A 19,637-nucleotide genomic window follows, 5' to 3' on the forward strand; every position below is an offset into this window, starting at 1 on the left:
ACACAGTCATCAGTGTCAGGCCTGAGGAACTTATGTTGGAATGTAGAAACACGTGAGGTATAAATGTAACTTCTCTACTAATTATTTTTATCAATTCTGGTTTATTAATGCATTTCAAGTAGTTCAGAACAATTGTTTGTTTGCAAATATAGTAAAGATTTTTTTAAGTAAAGAGAAACACAACAAAATGTAACTGAAGGAAACTGAACACACTGTATAAAACATAAGAGACATTTAAATCAGACAGTAGTAACTCAATGCATCTCGATTTGGATTCTCACTTACAGTTCAGTGCACATCTTGTTACAATTAAATGCAATACATTTGAGAAAAGAAGAAAATCCCAGAGCGTGAACCCCAAACACCCAGCGACGAAAGATAAGGGTGCTTCAGCAAAGCAGCTCACGCATAAAAACCAAAGCTTTAAAATCTGCCAAAGGACATTACAATTTAAGGGTTCAACCAATAAAACCACTCCCAGCAGCAACGAAGACACCAAATAAAAAGAACTTAGAGACTAGGAGGAAACGATGAAGGCATTTCACTGTAAAGGAGCCAACAGTATCACTGCTGAACTCTGAGACACTGAAAAGAATCGATGTGATCCACATTCTGACACCCTGCACAGAAGACAACTGTGCACAATAGCGCGTTTGCAAGGATAACAAAACATACTCAGTCTCTTGGCTTCACCAAGCTGTGCACATCTTAAATTATATTAATAAACTATAAATATGCATTACTATATTTTGTCTGTAAAGCTGAAACACATATTTGGCTGGAACTCAACACAAGCCAATCTGAGACTAGATGGCAATTCATAATAAAAAAGGCGAGAGCTAAGTACAATCTCTGAAAGAAGAGACCAACTGTGAAATATAATATGAAATTATGCTTTCGTAATATCAGACTGTATTTGCATGTTTCCTATAATTATCACACAAGGCCAAACTGTTTTCCTAACACATCTTCCTGGTTGGTAAAGATCACTGACACCGGCGCACTAAGTTCAGTCACACTTCTGAAGAGGCACATTAGAAATGCTTTTGCACAAAGGTTTAAACAGGGCAACGCAGTTCTTTGAGAAAGGAAAGAAGAACAGCGACGGGTGGCCCACACATAGCGACTGTTCACTCTGCCACGTGTCTGTTAACAGCAGCAAAACTAGTTCCACACTTTGTCTAGGTGTTAGAAATATCTGAGCAGAACGAGCTGCAAGTAAAACCCATAAAAGCCAAATGCACAGTTTACCCACACGATAAGGCTACAGGCCCATAACATTGTATATACACAGGCTTCCTTCTCCCTGGAGAAACCATAGATTTGAGCACATTGTCCTTTTTGCTTTTTCTACTTTGACTGTGAGGATACACAGACACAGCACGCAGCACAAGGTGGATGGATGTGTGGCTAATCAGTGCCACAGCGACAGGTGAGGGAAGAACAGGCAGAGAGTCAAAGTGGGATACAATCAGGTTGATAAAAAGCTATTCTCCCAGCCCAGGCCAAGCGTCTCCTCCTAAACAAGGCATAACAAGGTGGTTTCTGCTCCTCAGCCTGCATCAAGTCACAAATGACGCTAAACTCTAAGGTTCATTTATCTACATTCTTGTCTTACAACCTGTCACCTACTTCCCATGGCAGCTAAAGTGAACCCTTCTGTACAAGCATGCGCCAGGAGGGACTTCACCCTGAAGTATGGATGCAGCCGCCGGTTCCACACTCTACACTCCTTTGCCATCATTTTATTAATCCTGAGAAAGTGAATTAAAACAGTAAATCATCACCATTGAGAAGACACAGAAGAAAAGCTTCAGTTTGAGATCAACAGCAACAGCAACAGAACTCCATGTTTTTTATGAAGGGTAGAAAAAAAACCTGCAGCCTTGTTATTGCGCTGATGATGGCAGCACTTAGGAGAAGAGCATAAAAAAAGGTTGCACAAATGAAACATCAGAAGGCAAAGCTGCGTCTCTCTCGCTCTCCTCTAATCTGGTAAAGAAGCATTCAAATAAAAAACAGAAGACTAACAGCACATCTGTGAATTTCTCCCTCTGTTCTTTAGTGGAAGAGGTTGAGATATAAAAGCTGAGTGAACCTAATCTGGCTCTCTCAGCAGAGGTGCTCGGTGAGTTTGTCAGGCCTATAAGACCCTCGGTCCAGTGGAATTGTTTTAGTTGCATGTTTGTAGAATTTTGCACGATGTGGTAGATGCATCTCCTTGGAGTGGATTGCTCCCACGGCAGGCACTAGGAAGAACCAGGGCAAAGAGCAGAACACTCTCTCAGGGTCTCAACTGTGCCATCTGATACTCTCTGCTGCGATTGCCACGGGCCTGTGGCGGAGCGCTGGCTTGCTGCGGCCGCCTCCTCCTCAGAGTATCTGAAGGACATGCACATTTCAGCAAGGGCACGAATAAATGCTAATCTGCAGCATCACAGATCAAATAGCTGACGGTTATTCAGTAATGAGCCTAACACAGGGCTGTACAGAACATTATTCTTAAACCACATGTGATGGACTGCACCTGTCAGCTTCTTTGGAGGTGGGAGTTTGGGATTGTTGCTGGGGGTGTGGACACTGCAAATCTTGATGAAGCCAGCCATCAGCATAATAAGAGCGATGCCCATCAGCAGCACGGCCCACCAATTTTTCTGAAAAACAAAAATGCTCTCAGCAAGAAGCGGGGAGCCTTCGGTGCACATGGCCCCCGGCGGGAGTCACCACGTGCCTTGTACTCACCACGATCCAGTCCGCAATGTTCTCATAGAGGATTGGATTGAAAATGGCCTTCTTTAGCCTTGCCAGTGGCCCGTCGGCATCCACCAGGCGGCACCTCATGAACACATCGCAGTAGCCCTTGAAGTCGTTGCAGGGGGAGCCAGGCTGCAGCGTTATGACCGTCCTGTTGAAGTGTTTGGACCACCGATCTGAACTGGTGCTGCTGCAGGTGGCTGGGTCGTCTGAAGGCAGGATGAGGGGGAATAGTTTGCGGTTTGTTATATGATCTCCATGTCATTCAAGCTCAAACCACATAATAATATATAGTGTGAGTGATTGTTGCGGTTCACTCACTTTTGTCCATGCAGCACATGTGGCACAGTTCAGCAGCCTCGTCTTTGCCATCTTGGCTGGCGCAGGTACAAACAACAAGGCCGTACTTCTCACAGATGGAACCGGAGCAAACCTGGTTCAACGGAACAGGCAGGAAAAAAAAACATTTTAAAAAACGTTCCTTTGACACCAAACGTTAAAAAGGCAACTCAGACCAGCATACCCCATTGAGGCAGACTTGTGTGGCTGCATTGCAGGAAGTGAAGTTCTCCTTTGGTTGTGAAGCCGGGCACAGGGCCGTGGCTCCATTGCATACGCCCTGATTGGCACACTCCGACTCCTTCCTGCACTTCTCGTTTTGAGCCACGAATGTGCAGTCTGCTGTGCAGCACGGGCCTTGGCTGGGACTGTCAATTAGAGACACAACAATGTGTGCGTTATCACCAACACGTTTTTGTGAATAGTAAAATCCAAGTAAAGGCAAAAACCTCATCACACATTACCTGCAGACTTTGTCGGGTTTGAGTCTGCACTTTTTACCCTCCTCTTCGTTGGCGCTGTAGCAGCAGGAATCTTTACACTGATCACTGTAGCCGCAGTCGCACTCTTCTCCAATTTCCACCAGTCCATTACCACAGATGGGCTGGCCAGACTCTGCACACAGGGAAGAAGAAGTCCAGCTGACGTGACTCAACCTCCAGACTACTTCACCTGGATAACTAAGAATCTTAACCGACAGAGATCAGTGTAAAGGCTTTGACTTACCAACAAAACAGTCTCTCTTGCTTTTTAGAACAGCGCTTATATTGCGGATGCTACAGATTGAGAACTTGTTATTGTTGAATTTATCCCCTGATGTCGCTCTGGCGTACATGATGTAGTTTCCCTGTGCTTTTTTGTCCTGCAGCTTAGACTCTCCAGGGGTGCATTCGATGCCAGAGTCATGCTGCAACACAAAAGGCAATAAAGTGAATGAATAAAGGACAGCAGGGATGCTCGAGACGCCGCTGCAGCCTGGCAGGAGAATATTCTACAAAGAGCAGTATTTGAAATCATAGGACTTACAGGAGAGCCAAAGTTGTGCCCAACCTCGTGAGCAAAGGTGATGTGTGAGACTTTGGGAGGGACGTGTGAAGCGTAGTTCTGTACAGTAATAATGCCAGTGTTCAGAGACTTCCTTTTCCCGTCCGAGTACACCTTGCTCCTTTCACAGATGCCCCCAGAGCTTCCTGTGTGAGGAATGTGACATTATTTTACTATACTATTAATCAATTCAGCTAGATTACATCAAGTAAACCAATGTTGTAAAATGTGAAAACTGGTGTCATTAAAACTAAACATCATAATGCACAGTAAACTACACAGGCAATTTATCAGATACAAATGATTCCATCACATATAAAGTAGTTTAGGTTATAGTGGTAGAGAATGGACCTTATGTGACATCTTAAATGTGTAAACATTCCCTCTCCCTATGCCTTTTCATTATTTTGAAATATTTAAAATGAATATGCCAAAAAAACACACGCTCTAGCTGAGTCACAGTCAACAGCGAACATTACTGCAGGGCTGCTGCTTTTCCTATAATCGAATGACTAGCAAGCTGCTTTTAGCTGCACAGAAACATGAGACCAAAGCACTTAGAGCAGTATAGAATTATGTATAAGTGCGCATAAGTACGACTATATGTATGCTGGTGTGTAACCACTCAACGCGTCACCTGCAGCAACAACATTTCACATTAAGTATGATATATATTAGCTGTACTTGACCAACATCTCTGATGTATCCTCCTGTCAGGCTCCCGCTGTTTACACCTACTGTACATCACACTGCTCACTGCACCCATCTCTTACACCTAATCAATTCTGCCGGTTTACAGCTTTCCTAATTTGCTCATATTGATTGTCTGAGGTTGTTGTATTGGTCAAGCTAAGACGATGTGTCTAGATAATTCAGTGGAAGTAGAATTCAACATATCTGTCATTCATAATAGGCCTGTCAAAATTTTGTGCAGCCGCAGTTATGATTGTTTGTAGTGAGATCCACTCTCAAAGTGGGTTCAGACCAGTTTAAGGAACAAAGGTACTTCTCCATCTAACAAAGCATCTTCATCAACATCCCTGGGTGCATCCGAGTGCATCATCTCTGGGTTATGCACATGTACCAACCTGAGGGAGCCCCAACCCAGGCCAAGCCAAGCACACCATCATCAAAGTCCCTGTCAGTGAAGACGTATGCCAGGCAGTAGTCATTGTGGTCCTGTTCAGAGTTCAGCTCCAAGAACTTCTCAACTCCAATATTGGCAAAGCGGAAAGGATTTGTTTTGTCCTTCTCATCTTCAGTGGTATTTATCTGAAAGACCAAATGTTTAATCATTGCAGAAAGACAAGCCTACATTTTTATTAAACTGTTGTAAAGACAATTAAAAATATGATAAAAAAATCAGGTTCAACGTTCAATGCTAACTAAAGACCACAGGTTTAATCACGAGATTCAACTCACCTTGATTCTTTTAACCATGAAGCCAATGTTACGGATGCCCATGAAGTCAGTGGCCTGGTAAATAGAGTCGATAGCCTTCACATGGCTGGATATCTGAAAGAAAGCGACGATTCATATTTATAATACGGAAGTGGAAAAACAACAGGGGCCTCATGTACGAAGGGTACTTACGCACAAAGTACGAATCTACGGCAACGTTCAGATGTATCAATAAGTAACATAGGTATGTGCGCAGGTCTACGGTAGCTCCCTGGTTTGCGTAAGTACTTTCCTACAGCTATTGGTCCATTGGCGACACTAAGAAGTGAAACTGGGAAACCCTGCCTGTTGTCGGAGCTCGAACCACGCAACCAGCCACATCCAGCTGCTGACCATAGGGTTCCAGCCACGGGGGCATCCAGAGGGAGCTGCAAACCGGCCGGGTATGCGCCAGTGGAGCCTGGGCCGGGCCGAGCCAGCTGTGTGGAACGCAGCCATCCGTATGTCAGCAAGGCATCAAGTTCCCACATAATGAGGTTGATTAGGGCAACATTATGGCGCACTTTGCATAGAGAGCTGGTTTACCTCATGTAACCAGACACATCGCTATAAAAGCACCATCACAGGATGAAGTGCTATACTGTATGTCAACAGAAAACATTTTTATTTCATCAATGTACAAATTATCTGCGACGTCCAAATGCAGCTACAGTCAGCAACGCTGTGACGAGGTGCCTGGTTCAAAGCATGATTCTTTCATTTTAACCAACAGCATGGTTGGGATCCGATTTGAAGCTGGTACCAGATCGGTGGCTTCTTGGTCTGTAAATAATTTATCGGCCTTAATATTAATTACTGTTGCGTATAGAACCTCTGCGTCCCCAAAGTTCATCTTGTCTCCGGTGTCAATACTGATCTGTGGTGCCAGTGTCAGGAGGTTTACTACTTCAGTAGGAAATCTATGCAAGTCTTTGTACACGAGGCCCCAGATGTTGATAGAATGAATGAATGAGCACATCTACGCGGACGTGTGCATGTGACTATACTGTAGGTGCAGACGCAAACAGGCCCCGGTGTTCTCTGTACGTCTGCATACTGTACCTGAGCAATGACGGTCTCTCTGCTGCCGTAGTATTTGAAGAAGAAGTGGTCGGTCTGGATGAAGAGCTGGCAGGTGTTCTTCTCCTTCCCCGCTGCCCTTTTGCTTCTCAGAATGACAGGAACATCGGAGTTCTCCTCTTCCTGAGCCTTGTGCACCTTCTGTCCCTTCAAAACATGGGCCAAATATCAGGACAGCAAAACAGGCAGTGCATTTCATCCTGGGCCAAAATATATCCATTTTGAAGATGGCAACTTTTATTAAATAAAAGGAATCTGTATCATTGCATTAAATGATACATTGTGTATACGTTGCTCGTCTCACACAAAATTCCAATTAAAAATGTATATACTGTAATTTCCAGACTATAATCCGATACTTTTTTCATGTGCTTTGAACCCTTACAGACAGGTGCAGTCTATTTATGAAAAAAAAAATATTATAATTAAAATCTAATGGGTGTGGCTTAAAGTCAGAGGCATGTTGTAGCCCGGAAATTACGAAAATTACAGTGTTCATCAATAAAGGAAAAAGATGAACGTGGCTTCAACGTACTTAATTCTGATTATGCACTGCTAGCATACATCCCTCCTATTAGTGCAACCTGGAATGGCTGTGAGTTAGGACGACCTTAATCTCCCCATCCTGTGCGTTTGATTATTTTTTGTTAGTGACGCTTGCACTTACTTTGACCGGCTCCTCCACTGCAGATGCCTGGTACTTCTTCATTCTCTCAAACGTCGAGATGTCAGCGCAGCCACCCTCTGACCCATATTTGTGAGGGTAATCTGGCAGAAAGGGAGGAGAAAAGGAGCGACTGTGAGGAGCGTACAATGCATCGTGTCACTCTTTGAAATCACGTTTGGTCGGCTGGAGGAGGTGAATGACGATGAAACAGGATACACGAAGAGATACGTTGCATAAATGACGGAATGTTTGGGCTTTTTTCTCTGTAGTCATCAAGCAGAATCTCAGTGTTTTCAATCACAGTCTCACTGTTCTCATATTTAAGCAGCACAGTGTTAGGTCTTCTTTAATTTTCAGTTTAATATTAGTAGGGAGTCTGTGTACAGCGACTCTAAAATGACTATGATCATTATCACAAATGTCTCACAACCATCACCGTCCCATGAGTAACAGAACAGGCCTGTCTTGGTTACTAGACTTCAGTGAACACACAGTGAAACAACGCATTCAACCTCGGGCAGTGTGTTTGAAGAGAAGCTGTCTTTGTCCTTACAGTGAATGGCATCTCATTCAACTGCTAATCAAAAGGCTCCTGCATTTGTAACAGAAGTTAAACTAGCTGCAACAAAAGCCAAGAGTCACAAGTGTGTTTTAGTCCCATTCACTCAGGCTCCACTTGTTCCTTGTTATTAATAACAGGACAAGAAAACAGGGTGTCTGTGAAATGAGGTGCACAAAGAATGAAACGTGGTAATCACTGCCTAGAAAAGCATTTCTATGTTTGTGAAGGCTCCCCACCCTTACTCAGTGCTGATTGCACACAGGTCTGATAATGAAGGCTAAATACTACAGAAGAATAAATCCTACTTTATCTTTTGGGTGGGGTAAATGAAGAGTTGCTCTAGGGTATTAGAGTCCTACATTCTTCTGAAGGGTTTTAACTTGCAAGAGTTCACTTTGCCCCTCCAACCAGTTTTTCTTCTTAGTTCTGCTTTCATTCCACTCAGCTGTGTGTTCCAGAGGAGTAAACAGCAGGACAGCGTGAAGTACACTCACTGCCTTTGTCTCAAGTTAATAACCACACCTTGCTGGAAACCTACTTATCACTCCTGAACATTGTGAGAGGGGTCTGACAACGAGGAGTAGACTGGCTTAGTTGGTAGTAGTGTGACCTTTAGCAGTGGCTATGAGTCACCTATGCCGACTGCTTCAAATCCGGGATCCAGAGCCAGGTCCTGCTGCTACCAGTCTGTCCAACATACCTTCACCAGGTGCTGTTGAGCTTACAGCTCCTAAATTTAATTCTTCGTAAAAACACTATGTAGATAAAAGCTGTATTTCCCCACAAACATGTTTGTATTTCCATATATTCATCAATATAAAGCACAATCAAACGTGTGTAATAGTAACAAACTAAATATGAAGTAATAGTGGCCTTCAGACACCTGCACTTACCAATGTCATCCTCATGATAGATGACAGAGTGGAAGGGCACGCTCTTTTGCTCTAGGTACCTCTCTGAGGGTTCAACATAGTATGTTCCTTGGTGGGTTTTAATGAAGCCCTCAAATCGTCCATCCACCACAGAGCCATGAGCTAATGTGCCCTTTTCACCTGAAACACAGAGAAGATGCAGGGTGGTGTTAGGAACGACGATGAGGACAGCATCCACAGTGAAAACCGTTAAGATCGGTCCCTTTACTTTTTCCCTTTCTATGTGTGCACACCAAACACCAACAGGACAAACAGGCTTGTTTGTTCACTTGTTTATCTGCACTCTGCTGGAGACAGGCAGCAGGAAGACGTCCAGGAAGGGAAGGGATTGAAAACGGACGGAAGAACTAAATAAAAGGTAAAAGTGAGCCAAGTGTTCACTGGGATGTATGATACAATAAATGGACAAAAATAGCTGCTTAAGTCTCTCTCAGACGTACAAATCCAAAACACTGCTGCAGATTAAGCAGTCCTTTAGCTAAAGCATCTGGGGAAATAATATACCATAGCAATAATAAAATAAAGACTTAAAGACAAAAAGACATAAAGACAAAAACATGACGTGTGAAGGACTCAGAAGTTGGATCAGTGTGTATCTGCTCAGGATGCTGTGTGGGACTTACCAAATATTTCTCCACTGTAAATGTGTGACGTATCACCAGGTTCCTCGGCTCCCGATACCTCAATTATGAGATCAGGGGAAAATATATCAGTATCCCTCTTCATCCGTAGGTTAAACTGCCTGAAAACAAAAAAAACATATATAGGGAGTGGCGTTAGGAACCATGGTTTAGTTTCACTGAGCTTCAACCGAGGCATCGGTTGAAATTTTAATACACACACACACACACACACACACACACACACACACACACACACACACACACACACAGACACACACAGACACACACACACACACACACACACACACACACACACACACACACACACACACACCAAAATTAAGACAGCAAAGAGAGAATTTAGCAGAATAACAGCATTATTTTCAGTACAAACTGGAGCTGAGCTTCCTGGTTGTTGCTCAGTGAGATAAAAGAACACTTATGTCATGAGTCATGAGAACAAGTGCATGAACACTTGTGCCTTAATACATTCGGCACCATCTCATTAACCATATGCATCACATGAGGTGCGCGTGGTATGCGAGCTTCACAGAACGCAGAGGAGACGTAATGAGCAGTTACGAGAGCGCCTCACTGTAATAACAGACACCTCCACAGGCCTTGGCACTCAGCTTTGGAGTCCTTTACAGATTGTAATGAACATTTCAGGATGTTTTTCACAGCCACCTAGTGTACAACTGAGATTTAAATCTAAGATCTGAGATAATACAACATAGAGATAATGCGCCTTTCACACCCACTGAGGAAATGACACAACTGTTATCACAGGACTGACTAACACAGACTAGTCCCGTCTCTAGTAGAGCACCGTTTCCTTCTCAGGAGCAGCACCTGACTCCCCTTATGCAGGGTATGCATGCGTATAACAGCAGCAAAAGCTGTAACGTGCATGAGATGGTTAACACAGAAAAGAAAAAAGGCAGACGCAGGGAGGAGCAGAATACACAAATCAGGAGAAGAGAGAGGAAACGACGCTGACAGGGTCAGACGCCGACCAGGATTTCCCCTTTCCAGGATGACTCCTGCTCAGATGATCACTTTTTCCTCCTGCTCATCTGGGTTGTTACTCTGAAGTCACCAGTTCACTGAGAGCAAGTACATGCCCAAAGCAGCCAAATGCGGTTTTAGCTTTGCATTTTATATTCAATAAAAAGGTAAAAGTAGCATAAAATGGACATACACCAGTGAAAATGTACTACAGTTCTGGAGTAGATCTAATCTGCCAAGCTTGTTAGGTAAAAAGGAAGAATAGGTAAAAAGAATAAACTAACTTTAACAAACATGTAAAGCAAGGGATGACCTAGTCTAAGGTCAACATTGTGACATATTGTATGTCATCAGCCATCATTATGATTGGTCTCTGCCACAATCAGTACATTCCTTGAAATGAAGACCATGACTCCGTCACAGCACACTGCTCACAGCTCCTTTAAGATCAATTAGTAAATAATTCCGCTTTAAATGTTAACCTGCACAGTCAGATCTGCAGAAAGGATGTAACATGGATCTTCAACACAAGATGCACGCAACTGTTTCACAGTCACCTACTGCGCAACACTTGTTGCCTCATCTATGACTAATTTCCAAATAACAGAGTCATCATAACATCAAGTGACAAGCGATCTAGATTCTGGGAATGACTGTTACACACTTGAGCCGTGAGCACTATTGTTTAACACCTATCTAGGCACAGATCTCTCATATTTATAAGCCACCGTTCAATCACACAACAAAGGAGACTAGTTCTACGTATTTGCTTTCTGTCTGCCAATATTGTTAAGTTATATAACCTGTTATTTACCAGAATCATTGCTTGACATTCAAGTGTTGCTTCTTTTTTACTGTACAGAAACTGTTAGCCAACATTCATAGTATTGTGATTATATCTGTATAATTACAAATTAATAACTGTTAAATAAAATTAAATAAATATAAATAAATAAATAAATAAGAAAAGAAGAGAATTGCTGCAGCTTTTCCTGCAGCAGACAGGAAGAAAGGTGGTTCAGACTCCAGTCAGTGCTCCTCATCTCACAGAAGCAGCTGACTGATAAATTATTCAGACATATCTCAAATGCTGAACATACTGACTCAAGCATCTGACAGCAACAGACTGCTCAGTAAGCAGGTCAGCTCAAAGATGTGGACTGACCATAAACTACGCCTGGAGAGCTGACATGCCTACAAAACTCAAACTCTTGACAGACAGAAAAAGATTTAAACTCTGAGGACCTTGTATTTGTGTTAAAGCGTATCTTCAGTTATGGGACATGATTTAAATCATGGCTCTCTGCTCTAGGAAGGTGTAAGTCAGGCACAGCTTTCTCTTTACTTCCTACATCTCTCCGCTCTTGACGCGTCAATTAGTTTCTCTACTGAAGAAAGCAAACAGGAAACGTGTGCCTTCAAACAGCTTTGTCAGCTTTGTTACCTTTCTCTCCTTCTTCAATAGATGAACTGTATTGATTAAGAAACAGCGTATTTGCTAATTTTAACATGTATTCAACAAACAAATCATAGATCAGAACCAATCACAAATACTAAATTATTCATTCAAGAGGAAAAAATTAATGTCTCCATTTCCATTTTCGAGTCATGTTGCACTTCATTCAAGTAGTGAAATGTGTAATGCAGGCAGGTTTTAGCATTTGCAGGACACAAACTGTATAAACTACACTTTGATTTCCAGCATACACAACTGGTAAGATGATTTATGCTCACATTTTTCCATTCAGGAAAAAAAGCTATACAAAAATATGAGGTCATTAAGTGTGTGTAAGAGTGTGTGGAGTTGTGGGTCAAATACTGAGAGAAAGAGTTTGGAGTTTGGATCCTTGAATGGAGAGTTAACCCAGAAGAAACGCAACCCACAGAAAGTAGACGGTTTATCAATGTCTGGACAGATGCAGAGAAACTGCAGAATAGTGTTGTTTAACTGGGGCAGTCAAACAGACACTCTGTGACTACCTCACTGACACAAATAAGGCTGAACTCTGCTTTCAGGCACCACAAACCATATCACCTTAAATGTTCATAAGCTGAATTCACTCACCTCTCACACAGAATTAATAAAGCTGAACTTTATCACCTTCTTAAAGGGATCGTTTATTGCAGGAGGCAGTGCAGGGAGGGAAAAACCCACTTCTTGCCTGCTTTTATGGCACCTCTTGGTAAAGAAGCCCAGCGCAGTGCCATGCAGTGTTCTGAAACCTGATCCATTCACAAATTCTCACAGGAGCAGACATCAACAAGACAGACTTTACTACAGAGACCTATAGTGAAACAGAGGTTGTAAAACTAATACATTTGGCAGGTGTATGAAATGAACACAGCAAAATATTACGCAATGCCAAGAAAATGAAAATAACAAAAAGGCCCCTAAACCTGTTACAGTACTGAAATCAAATCTACATGAATAAAACTGAATTTTATACTTCAAGGATCAGACAGAGACAATGACAGCTTTTTTCCTAGAATGTCCAAGAATCTAGTTTTACAAAATGTAATTTCCTCCGTGGAGTAGGAGTCACTACAGCGCCAATACAAGCAGCAGCCAATATGGCAGCAGCGGTTTCTCAGGGGCTGTCAATGACAGGAAGAACAAAAGCCGTTTGACACAGCCTTGATAACACACAACAGATAACAGGCTCCACGCAGGCTGAGCTGGGTTCTCAGCGCTAACGAAGTGCTACGTGAACACTTTGAACCCTCCTGTACTAACACGGGTTCATCGTCGGCTCACTCTAACTTCACACAGAAACTTGCTATAAGGAATAAGTACATGGCAGAACGCACCAATATAAAACTATAAGAAAATCATTTCTCATAGTTTACATTACACAATGACCTGCAAATCGGTCTTTGCTTTCAACATCTACTGTAGTAAGCACAAACTGGGCCCTGATGGAAAAGTTCAGTCTGGTATTTTCTTTTTAAACCTCACCAACACATGAATGACATGAATGCTCACACTCACTGTCAAGTCTGCTGTTAATAAAAAAAACTAAACTAAACTGATACTAATCTGAAAACACTGTTTGTCTCCAACATAATTTGTTTTAAACTGTTTGCTTTGACAAGCGCTCATCTCAAATTACAGCTTATTTACCACAGAGTCAAAAAAGGGCACAGGGCAAAGAGAGAGCAAGAAGCCAGTTTGCATGCAGGATTTCTCACTTCTCTTTTACACCACCTGTTCAATGATGATTAATTAGTTCAACTTTCTTTTTCCTTCATCGATGATTCTTTGTTTGAGTCTGATGGGGCGTTGAGTAAAAACCAGGATTTTACACTTCTGCTTCTTTCGTTATGTGGTTGACTCTTCAAAATTCAATCAATTTATTGTCTGATGTTCAGGGAAAAAGTGGTTTCTCCCTGTGTCCAATGTTAAACCTAGGTTTCAGTGCTATTGTAGCTTATGTCAGACCAATATGCTGCACCAACAACCCTGGAGGAACTGAAAGCACATCTCTATATCAATTTTACAACCTACCATAGACCGGCCACACAAAAAAACAAAAATTACTTGACCAATAAAATAGTGAAAAAGCATAGATACAGTAAGTGACTCCCCCAGCACAATGTTAAGATAAACTGAAAGAAGACAGAGAATAAAGAAGTGTATTAGGGAGCATGTGACTGTAATTAAACTGACCTTCCATGTGCATGAAAGTCCAGATGCACAGTCTTGTCCTGAGGAGAGAGCGCTCTCTTCGCTCTCTGGTGACTGCTGTGCAGGGCTTCTGTGTCATATGATAAACCTTCATAATGGCGAATATATTTGTTTAAGGGATTCCCAAAATGACCTGCAAGAGAGTGGAGTGGCTGATCAGAACGTGTCAGAGCTGCAAGGAGAACGACCAATTTCGACCAGTCACAGCGTTTCTGGAAGTCACGACCACATGTTAGCAAACACAATACTAGGATACTATTATTAGCAAATTCAGTGTTCACCTGTACTTTTCCTGCTTTGAAAAGCAGAGGCCTGCATGGATTTAAGCAAGTTGGAGATGAAGCTGTGCAGTGTTGAAACCACAGTACAGGCACTGGTTCACTAGACAAGCCTAAAGCCTTTTTCAGCTTATTGATGTAATGCTGCCAGCTTTTCTACTGACCGTTCCCTTTGTTCTTTACACAAAGACAAAGAAAGGGGGCAGTTTAAAGCACATGATGCCATCAGGTGACCAAGGTTCTGTTTCAGTAGTACTGTACGTCATTGTGTGAGCCCAGTGGTTGCAGGCTGTTCAAATGCTAATCTACATTCCACGGCAACAAAGAATGCTATGCTACTGACACAATATCTGAACTTTTGGTTTAGTAAAGGGAATCTGATCTCATTAGTAATTGTTTTATTCTAGGTTTTTGCATGAAACATGTAGATACTCCACTGGTAAAACAGAATAACATGCAATGTGCTCTCTACCTGGAAATATTTCCATATATACAGGGAATTAAATAAAAATAAAAAAACATGTAGTGGGAGCCACTACTCCCCAAACAGGGAGAGGCTGTACAAGGCGGTGACTAGTTGCAACTTGTCTAAGAATGCAGAAAGAAAAGCTTCTTTTGCTGGTCTCCATTCATTTTTATAGCAGCAGCACTGAAAGTAAACAAAGAAGCAGCCTGAAAAAAAAAAACAGGTTTACAGGTGAGAGGGTGAGGCAGCACCTCATCAAGGGGGAAACAAAAGCCCACCAGCTCACATTGACAAGAGCAGCCTTCTTATTCTGACACCAGCCACTACACAGAACACTAAGAGTGTATTAACGAACGTACAGTACAGGCAGTGTTATGAAGCTTCACCTGCTGGAGCAAAGGCTGCCAGTGCACATGCAGAGGACACCAAGTCTAGAATGCTAATAATTGTTTTCTAGCCGCCCACTACTAACAGGAAGACTGAGGAGTCAAGTCTGGGAAGCGGATAAATTGGCAGACAAATGATGATCACAGGACGAAGATGAAACTGTTTACAAAGACAGTGGCAGGAAAACTCTGTTCCATATGAACATCCTGTCCAGAAGATTACCAAGGTCTGATCCTGTGGAACTGCACGTCTTTCCCCATCATTCTCCCCTATTTGTCATTTGTAAGTACTTGTTTAATTTGTCACATGCGACTGCAGCTACTATTGTTATGAATACATTATTTATAGTTTTAATTTTCGCCAGTTATTTTTATCCCTTGAACAAACAAAAGCAAATAAGCTGCCAGTAATAGATCCTGCTGCACTGAAGACTTACAGTAATTAAGAGGTACGTAGTAGGTGACAATTCTGGGCTGATGATAGTGACTGTACCACTGTAAAGTCTACGTCATCAAGATAACAGTGCAAGCTCGTATGTCCTGAAAAGCACGTCCTGACAGACGGGAAGCTGCTGACATTAACTGAGGGGGAGGTATGGAAAAGAACTGAGGGGTCACAAGAGCAGGCATGAAGCCCTAGTGTAGGCTGGGTAAAATGACAGCATGGCAGCTCATAAGTTATTAGCAGAGATAACCATCACTAAACAGCCGCTATGTGAGATAAACTGGCTTATCTGGAACGTTGACCTCCTGCAAAATCCTCTATAAACATTCACAATCCAAGAGTTTCCACACGGCTTTTTGTCCTGAGCTTCTCTGACATAACCAGGTGCCCACCGGTCCAACTCCAGCACACATACATTTGTGTCTAGTCAGGGAATGTAAGGTACTTCAGTTCACACTTCATCTAACACCCCTGCGGGAAGAAAAATGCTATGATAGCTGATCTGCCAGGCAACACGCTGTGCGAGAGGGATGCTGCTGCACTCGGCCTCCACTCGAGCTCTTTTAGTGATGTGAGGGAGTGAGGGTTGTGCAGACAAAATCATTTCATATGAAATATTCAAGCTTAAATCATCCATTTCGTAAATACCATGGAATAAAGTTTTCGGTCGTGTTTATTCAAGCAGCTTCAGCTCACGCTGCACTTTTCAGTGTGCTGGTGGGTTCTGTTTTTTTAAGCAGAACTTGAGTACTAGACACTCATAAGACTGTTCAAACACATGTACCTAAATACACAAACTTATAAAGCTTATGAAATCTGGAAAGGGCAAAAAACATTATTTGATTTGCCCTGTGACTCATTCAGAACCATGAGAACACTTACATTAACCATTACTGGGACATGGTGTAGTACTTATCTTGTTTAAGTACTACACTGGGTTTCACAAAGTGGCTGAGTTATGAAAAGCACACAATGATTCAATTGAACAAATGTCATATAACAAACTCCACTCGCGCTGATTGTTACTCGTGTGTGGTAAAAGCCAGAGAGGGGTTTTGAGTGCACTGACATTAAGTTACTTTCTCACCACTGGGCCAGACAAATTTACAGTTAAGGTCATTACGGGTCAGTAATGGAAAAAGTCACAAACACTTACATACAACCAAACAATGTTTACTAGCATTCATGTTTTCATGGCGGGTTCAGTAGTAAAGTTGTTTAAACTACTATAAACTTGCCAAACTCTCACTTTTAAACTACTAAATACTGGAGCTGAAGTAGCGCACACTTGTGTTCGGGTTGATCTGGGTTCTAGGTAACGCTGGTATCTGCTCGGGCTCCATGAGCGAGTCTGTCAGACGCGATACCCGACTGTCAACACGGAGCTGTTTACGCCACAGCCTCTCTGATCGAACGTCCGTTCGCCTCGGTGTGACGTAAAAGCCCCTACGGCGCGGACCGTTTACTGGTCCGCAGCAGAAGAGCGGAGCCCGTTTATGACACGCTAAAATCAGCCGCGACTCGCTAACCTGGGTACGCGCAGGTTAGCTAACTTGACGTTAGCCGCCAGCTAGCGGGTTAGCCGCAGCAGAACCGTGTGATCCGGTTGGCGCTAGCTCCAGCGGCGCTGACTGAGACACTTTCAGGTTCCCGCAGATGAGTGGGAAACTTACCTGTAATCTCCCGAAGCAAGCAAAAGGCGAGCAGGAGTTTTAGAAAAGCCATGTCGACGGTTTCTCGGAGCCCGGTGAAGTATCTGAGCCGAGCCAGCGACGCCGCCGAGTGCCTCCTCTTTCGTTTTCGTCCGCTTCACGCTAGAGCCGCCCTTCCTACTTAGCTCCCATCGCAAACTCCGTCTGTCAGGCGGCAGCGGGCCAGGCGCCGTCAGACGCATACGGCAGCCGCGCCGCGGCTCCCTTCCGGTGGCGCGTTGTGCCAGAGGCGGACACGCCCTCCGCGACCGATCGCACACCAGCTACGAACTGCTCCAGAACCGGCGCGCGGGACGGAACCACAGGACGCCGCGGCGGTTCTGACGCCCCCTCTGTCCGTCCGGAACACGCGCCCCCACTGCCCTTTACGCACGAATCCCACTTAGCACACTGCGAGTTATTTACTTCCGCACATTACGGAGCTTTTGCAGTCTAGTTTTATTATTCAGAGGGAACGTACTCATGTAAAACAATCAAAAGGTAAAGTTTACGAGTCACCAAAATGGAAAAATGTGAATAACTTCTAACCCTTGAAATAAAGCCAGGAATGTAAATGCAATACAATTTTGACAATTTTAGTTTATATTGTTAAAAAAACAAATTATAGAATGAGAATTCTGTCGTAAACTCACTATTCTAGTCTAGCTTTCAAGGGAAATCTATAGTACACTGTACTGTACACTGTGGAAATGTGTAGTGTTCATAAATAAAGTTATAACATAAGGTGTTCAAAGAAATACTACAATTATGTATCATTGTCAACAAATGTAAGTGATAAAGTGATAAGAAGCTGTTTTTAAAGCAAGTTTCAGAGATCTGGTTTCCTTAGTCAACCGCAAAGTGATGTTGGGTGTTCCTGTTTGCCATGTTGTTAATTATGTTTATTGATAAATAACTTGTGTTGCTTGTTCTCTTTATCCTCATACTCTGGATTAAATATTTTTATGTATTTAAAGCTATCAAATATGAAAATTACTTTAATTGTAAACACATAGTAAATTGTAAACACATAGTATATGGTTAAAACAACCGTAGAAAGATAACATACATTGACACTGGCACTGAGAATGAAGAGCGCGTCCACATAAGGTATTCATAAAAAGCTAGTGCACGTGCGCTTGTGATCCTCAAAGTCAGGTATTTTCTGCCACCCAGTGGTTTTAGACTGTTACTGCATTTAAATTGACCTGATAACTACTACTGTGGGTTTGAAAACAGAAAGAAACCTAAAAGGGTCGAATAGGGTGGCATATACAAAACCAGTTCAATATATAGCTGTAAATTTATTTAAGGTTAGAATAATCTGGAAAATCGTTTTCACTGCACGGTGTGCAGGTAAGCAAAACACTTGCACTCAACACACAACATGACATAGGTGGTCGCGCAGCCCAATCACTGACTCCTAATGTAATGTGTAATCTCGTTTAGCGGTACCAAGTAGCAGGCTCAGGCTACGCGAGAGAATTGTTGTCGCACGAATGCGCGTCCACGCGCACGCAAACTCGGCCACGGCGACGGCAGGTTGTGTTCGTAGGACCTTCCGTTGTTCATGTGAAAAGGAGCGCTTTAAATTAGAATACGTTAATGCTTCAAAAAGGTACATGTTGAACATGTTTAATCCTGTGCAAATATGTAATTCTGTCCAAACATTTGTAAATTATTTACTTTTAAAAACCACTGCAGTGTTGTGGGCTGAATAATATGCTGGATTTGCCCAGACGTTAGTCATCACAGCAATATAACATGGTGTGCTGACAAACACATGTCAACGACCAACTATTTGTAGTCCACTAAATGTTGCAAACATGCAAATACTACTATTCAAAAGTACGTACATGTTGGATATATTTATAAACTATACTTTAAAAACAAATTAAATAAATTCATGGTAGAGTTTATCTTAAAACAGTCAAACTGAAAAGGATTCTATTTCTTTTAGTTGATACTCATCAAATGCTAACACAGAGGGTATCGATGTGCTTGGTGTACTGTGTTGTTACAATATCAATATCATCACAATATCAATCTGCAATATCTCATATTTTGTACTGCGTCCCTTACAATAAGGAATACCTCATATTTTCTTCTTCAATCATCCATTTTCCATTCCTTAATGCTATAAAATTTGAACAACATGCTCTTTTTAAATTTACTTAAGTACCTTGTTTTATTTTCTTGTACAGTAAATACTGTTGTTATTCTATCCCGTTTGTTGT

General features: G+C 42.4%; 1 protein-coding gene across 2 annotated transcripts; it reads right to left on the bottom strand.

Moving 5' to 3' along the window:
* Positions 1–81: 81 nt before the first annotated feature.
* Positions 82–17,793, bottom strand: adam10a (ADAM metallopeptidase domain 10a). Of its 2 annotated transcripts, XM_029145350.3 has the most exons (16): positions 17,383–17,586; positions 14,117–14,267; positions 9,442–9,560; positions 8,780–8,938; positions 7,325–7,425; positions 6,640–6,804; positions 5,560–5,652; positions 5,226–5,409; positions 4,120–4,283; positions 3,820–4,000; positions 3,558–3,708; positions 3,278–3,461; positions 3,076–3,187; positions 2,743–2,963; positions 2,528–2,654; positions 82–2,382 (listed from the first exon to the last, which is right to left on the bottom strand). In XM_029145350.3, the coding sequence occupies exons 1-16, from the start codon at positions 17,432–17,434 to the stop codon at positions 2,285–2,287; spliced, it is 2,262 nt and encodes a 753-aa protein (XP_029001183.1). In that variant the 5' UTR covers positions 17,435–17,586; the 3' UTR covers positions 82–2,284. The 2 variants fall into 2 exon arrangements, with proteins under 2 accessions (XP_029001183.1, XP_029001182.1); XM_029145349.3 differs by lacking the exon at positions 14,117–14,267 and having other exon boundaries at positions 17,383–17,793.
* Between the last annotated feature and the right edge of the window lie 1,844 nt (positions 17,794–19,637).

Source organism: Betta splendens, chromosome 3, assembly GCF_900634795.4.
Source record: "Betta splendens chromosome 3, fBetSpl5.4, whole genome shotgun sequence".
NCBI classification, from domain to species: Eukaryota; Metazoa; Chordata; class Actinopteri; order Anabantiformes; family Osphronemidae; genus Betta; species Betta splendens.

Coding starts and splice junctions, on each gene's coding strand:
- adam10a (XM_029145349.3), bottom strand. CDS start 17,603: ATGCGTCTGACGGCGCCTGGCCCGCTGCCGCCTGACAGACGGAGTTTG. Junction 3,462..3,557: donor AAACCCGACAAAGTCTGCAG/GTAATGTGTGAT, acceptor TCTAATTGACAG/TCCCAGCCAAGGCCCGTGCT. Junction 3,188..3,277: donor CACAAGTCTGCCTCAATGGG/GTATGCTGGTCT, acceptor CCGTTGAACCAG/GTTTGCTCCGGTTCCATCTG.